The 5693-nt window shown below is 37.6% G+C and overlaps 1 protein-coding gene across 1 annotated transcript; it reads right to left on the reverse strand.

The window, feature by feature from the left end:
• Window positions 1-445: 445 nt before the first annotated feature.
• Window positions 446-5245, reverse strand: LOC140794781 (70 kDa peptidyl-prolyl isomerase-like). The gene is made up of 13 exons (XM_073146959.1): window positions 4843-5245; window positions 4682-4768; window positions 3196-3456; window positions 3027-3101; window positions 2853-2933; window positions 2557-2751; window positions 2368-2457; window positions 2087-2262; window positions 1877-1999; window positions 1644-1790; window positions 1428-1555; window positions 1215-1335; window positions 446-741 (listed from the first exon to the last, which is right to left on the reverse strand). Exons 1-13 carry the CDS (start codon window positions 5027-5029, stop codon window positions 676-678), a joined length of 1737 nt encoding a protein of 578 aa, XP_073003060.1. The 5' UTR covers window positions 5030-5245; the 3' UTR covers window positions 446-675.
• Between the last annotated feature and the right edge of the window lie 448 nt (window positions 5246-5693).

Below are 5693 nucleotides of genomic sequence, written 5' to 3' on the forward strand. Positions count from 1 at the left end.
GGAATGATCTATTGAGAAGAACAGAGAAAAAATAGAACCTTAATATAATTTTGGGTTTCCCGTATACGCACTATTTTAATTATAGCATATATCCACTGCATCGGGCCACTGTTATTTATAGAAGTATCCGATGTTGGATAATTAATTTATTAACTTCTAATCGGATTCAAGTTCTCCTTATCGGATCCTTGTGTATCCGATCCCCGCTTGCATATAAAAGTACCTATATTTCAACCTAATTACAGAGAGCTCCTCCTTAATATTTCCAAATCACAACACATCTTGTTTAAGATATTTTCTTTTCTGAAGTAAAACTGACTGCCCATAAACATCCTATAATTGCATTTGATTAAATGAAAATAATAAAGAAAAGCACCAAGAACTCAAGAACCCAATAAACAATCCAAGCTCTGATAAAAGTAAATAAATGACGGCCAGCCATTCGTACTAGAACTTGTGATAAAGATTGAAGCTCAATTGTGAACAACAGATTAAACACAAGTATAGTTTATGTGACTGATTAGAACTGCAAACCAATAAAAGGATGCGGAGATTATAACTCAAATTCTAACATCCCGACATAGTTTAGAAGATGCATTAAGAAACTACTATGGGAGCCACCATCAAATTACTGACTCATAGCACTCGGATTAGTAAAATAAAGTAAATAAAACCTTAGGCTGCACTGTCAACGCTCATTGGTTCTGTATCTTGCTTTGGCACGGCCTGGCTTCCACCATTCTGCAATAGAAAGAATATGAGTCTGTTACACAGGGAGGGGAGGAAACCATAAGTCATTGATTTAAGGCTGAACCTATCAAGATCATTCTGAAACATTCATTTCGTTCTAGGGATCAAAACCGAAACCAATATAAGCTGAAACTTCAAACCATATAAAAATATTTATATACTTTTACTGTTTACATGAATCTCTACTCTACTTTTCATATATATATTTGCTAATTGCGCTATAGATTTTAGTAATATCATAAGTTCTTATAGATTAAAAAATTAAGTATGAATATATCCAATATCCAATCTATATCTATTTGATATAGTAATTATATTCACTATTTGAATATGTATTAGGAAGAAAAATAGAAATACGGATATAATTTTATCACTATCTAATCCATATCCAGTTCGTTTTCACCCCTATACACAAGTCATCTTCCCAAGGAGTATAGAAAGTGTCAAAGTGTTGAGCAGCTTACATTAGCTTCCGTGTGCTCCAGCTTGCTCATCTTCGCGAACATGTTGCCATAGAATTTGGCATCTCTCTTGTTATATTCCTTCACCTTCTCCTTCAAAGTTTTGTACTCCAATTTCACATCCCTGAGATGAACAGACCATGAGAACAACTATCTTCAAAATAGCAACTCATAACAAAGATGAATGAGTTGCATGCTTTTCCCCAGTAAATATACCTATTGTGAGGATCTATCTCCAGTGCTTTCTTAATGTCCAATTCTGCCAAATCAAAATCAATAAGTTGGATATAAGCTTGGGCTCTCCTGTAGAGGGCCTTCACATTCCTGCTGTCAACCTCCAGCACCTAGAAATTTTGTCATTCATACCCTCGTAGTTAATAATGATTATTCTATCGTTAAAAAAAATCTAAGAAGTGCATGGATGAACAATACCTTGGTGCAGAGTTTCTCTGCCTGCTTGTAATCTTTCAGTTTCAGCTTGCAGGCTGCATTATTGAGATTGCAAGTGACCTTCAAAGCTTTGGACTGTTTCTTTTCATCATCACTGAAAGAGCTATCAAACTCCACAAATTTTGCAGCCTAGAAAGAGAGCAAAAACAATTATGAATTCGTGAAAAAATGTGGCAGGCACAGCTAGTCAATCAGAAACTACTAATAACAATTACCTTCTCATATCTCTTGGAGGCTCTCTCATATTTACCCAATTTGAACAGCACATTCCCTTCCTCTTTCTTCTTACCAGCAGCCTCAATCTTCTCTGCATTGTTCAAGTCCCAAGACTCTTTCTCCTGAATGGAAAATATAAGTTCATTAATTTACAGATTGCAGGTGACACCCTTCTGAAACTGAACAAGGGATCATATATAGTTACCCACCTTCACAAAGGAGACTAGTTCAACCTCATAAATTAGAGTAGAGTTGGCAGGTACCACAGCAAGGTCCTGTTTTGACTCGGTGGAGGAGAACGCATACTCAGGAGGGATTGTAACCAGAGCAACCTCGCCCTTCTTCATGGTCATAACAGCCCTATCCAGGCCATCAATTACTTGCTCTGTCCATCAATAAAGATATCAAGCTATGTTATCATGCAGAAAGTGTTTAATGAGAGTTGATGCAGAAATACTAGATGTTCAAGGGAAGCTGGATTTAGTATTACCTTCATCAGTCTTGAACTCAAATGGTATCTCTTCACCATGTCCCTTCTCTAGAAAAACAGTTCCATCTTGCAGCTTCCCAATCAGTTTCACTGCCATGATCATATTTATATATAAATGTTTGGGAACAGTCAAACGAACAAAAGGCAAATGAAGAAACATGGATCATAATGTTTGCATTTTGTTAATACCTGTCACAACTGAACCTTCATTTGGGCGTTCATAGCCCTCTCCTTCCTTCAAAATTTTCTTAAGAATTTTCTTATCATCTCCAATCTCTGTAACAGTCTTCCAGGACACCAACTCAAGCTCCACATGAAGGGTTGCATTTGGTGGCACAGCACCCTCTTCACCAGTTGCTGGCCTACCTTTCTCACCAAATCCATCTGACCCAAGAAGGTTGTCAACAAACTCGTATCAATACAAAGATAATACATAAGACCTGAAAAGAGACACCATTTGCAGATTTAGAAGATCATGAACTTACATTGTGGTTTCACAGTAAGGAGCACTTTCTCTTCTTTCTTCATTGTCTTCACTGCTCTGGACAGTGCAGAACAGAAAAATCCTGATGACAGAAAGAGGAATAACTGTTAGCAAACCACATTCCATATACACTAGCATAAGTTACATAGAGCAACATCAGGCTACTGACACTGACCATCCTTAACAACGAATTCAACTCCCTCAGATTTAGACACCAATGTTCCATCCTCGAGTCGTGCCTCATATTTTACTGAAGGAAAACAAATAATGTCAGTTCCAACCACAAAAACAAGAGAGGTGGAAGAAAGAAGGAGAAGAAAATGCAATCAAGCAATCTAACATACCAAATACTTCATCCAGATCTTTAGGGTTCTCCCACTTTTCTCCTTCCTTCAAGATCTTCTTGAACAGCCCTCCATCCTTGCATATGTCCTTCACGCTAGACCATGAAAGCAACTCAACGTCGAATTGGAGGGTCGCATTGGACGGGATGGTAGGAGGGGAGCCAGACTCACCATATGCCAACTCAGGAGGGATGGTGAAAACAGCATTCTCCCCCTTCTTCATTGTCTTGATACCTTGATCCCATCCCTTAATTACTTGGCCTGGAAATTTGAGCCAAAAAGAGAGGTGAATAGATTGCAAAAGGAATAACCTTTCACCAAAGTTATTTGACTAATAATACAAATTAAACAGTGCAAAATCACAACATTGAAACAAAATGCAACACCAAGAAATTGTTAGTCCAAACAAAATACAACTAACTAGAACAAGAGAGTCAAAACTCAAATAACAATTATCTTTTGACGTCATCAAATAATAGCATTCAAATTTGATTGTACTATATATTGATCTAGGTACTACTAAAAATTCCAATTGCTTGAATTTGCATTAGTCTTCCATATCGATCCTCAGTCATGAGTATCCAAATCCAATTTTACAGCTTTATTACTGCAAATTATATTTGGTTGTTTTCCTGCTCAGGAGTTCCTACTGCCACAACCTGAAGTATAAATTAAGAATCTAGAAGAGAAATTTGAAACTGCATAATCAACTAACTGAAGGGGGAAATATATTTTCCCTGCCCTGCTTGAGCTGAAATTTAAAGTCACTCCTCAAACTTTCATTTGTGGCACATAACCCCCTTATTATTCTTCCCTATATGTAATTACCAAACAAACATTAGCTTTTATTTAAAAGATTAAAATGCCCCTTTTATTTTTCAGAAATAAATTTAAAATGCATTTGCTTGTGAAATTATATAGGTTTCATACTTCTTTCATCTAAAGTCACTACAGTTTATAAAGTTTGAAGACTGAAAACATCCAAAAACATAAAAGATTAAAAAAGCATAAATCTTAAAAGTTTGAGAATCTTGACAAAAAAACGTCCTCATTGAATATTTCTCGTTGCACACATACAAGCATGTTAAGTATCACAAATAAAAGTTAGGGGGCACTATGAATTCTGGCCAAACTACGAGGACGGGTAAAGTGTATTTTCCCTTGATTGAATGTTTAGAACTGGACAACTCTAGAAATGCCACCCTCCCACTGCATCAACTCTGACGAACAACACTACCTCACACTACCATTCAACCATTAAGTTCTTTTCTGGTGAGCCTATCTTCTATCCATCGAGTTGGACTACATAAATTACTGTTCCTTTACATTACATTCATCTAATCTCCAGCTCAATGCTCAGAGCACTCAAAACTCTATCATCAAAATGATGGTTATCGTATAAGAATAAGCATTATGACTGGAACGAATCAATAACAGAGGCAACCATCCCAATACAAAGCTTGAAGGAGAGAAAAAAAGACTTCACCTTGCCCAAGCTTAAACTTGAACGGCGTCCCCCGATCGCGACTGGAGTCAAACTTGGTCCCATCGAGAAGCGTCCCAGTGTAATGCACTGCACCCAAAAATCCCCAAGATGAAATTTTCCTCCCCAAAAAACCATAAACTCCCACGGATCCCATCAGATACCTTCGACCTCGTCGCCATTCTCGGGGCAATCCCACCCCTCCCCTTCCTTGACGAGCTTCTTCTTGAGCCCTTCCTTCCCGATCTCCTTCTCCTGGCCGACTTTAAGGGCTGGGCTCTCGTCGGCGAGATTCATCATATCCTCGTTCATCATCTCATCGCCCGCGGGGAGATCGAAGTCCTCGTCCATGTCGCAATGCGCGGACCGATCGAGGCTATTGAAGAATTCGAGCGAGTCGTGAAATGGAGAGATGAGAGAGAGAGAGAGAGACAGAGAAGGGTTTAAAGCGGGTGGAAGCGTTGGGGATTGCGATTCTAGAGAGTTCTATAGAAGAGTGGAGGGCCGTGATGCTTCCAGAGGTTTGCTTTCTCTTTGATTTTATTTTAGTTTCTAATTTATTTAATTATATGGATTAGGGTTTTGAATCTTTTGATGCTCCACGAATGGAGTGTTGTGGTGCTCCGCAGGAGAAATATACGAATGTATAGGCATTACATTATCATCCGTAGATACGTCAAAAATGATCGAGTGGGTAAGTTCTAGCTCAGCTCCACAAGGCTTTATCAAGCTCGGCTCAACTTGGGAAAGAGATTAATTTAAATTATTAATATATATATATATATATAAGATTTGATTTAGTTATGTGTTTGATTTAAATTTTCAAAATGATAAGTTAACCAAGATTCAAATCAAGTTTGATTTCAACGTGATTTAGGCTTGAATTAGTTTTAATTTTGTAATATGATTGATTCTTCTTATCAAGCTAAGCTCGCGCTTAAAATAGGCAGGAAAGTCTTTTTAAGAGAATTGTCCAGGTAAGGATAAGTCCAAATAGACATTTTATATCCATGAG

This window comes from Typha latifolia, chromosome 9 (assembly GCF_019914945.1).
Source record: "Typha latifolia isolate L0001 chromosome 9, TyphaL0001v2, whole genome shotgun sequence".
NCBI lineage: Eukaryota > Viridiplantae > Streptophyta > Magnoliopsida > Poales > Typhaceae > Typha > Typha latifolia.

Coding starts and splice junctions, on each gene's coding strand:
- LOC140794781 (XM_073146959.1), bottom strand. CDS start 5,029: ATGGACGAGGACTTCGATCTCCCCGCGGGCGATGAGATGATGAACGAG. Junction 3,457..4,681: donor CAAGTTTAAGCTTGGGCAAG/GTGAAGTCTTTT, acceptor TCAAATTTCCAG/GCCAAGTAATTAAGGGATGG. Junction 2,934..3,026: donor TGAATTCGTTGTTAAGGATG/GTCAGTGTCAGT, acceptor TTCTGTCATCAG/GATTTTTCTGTTCTGCACTG.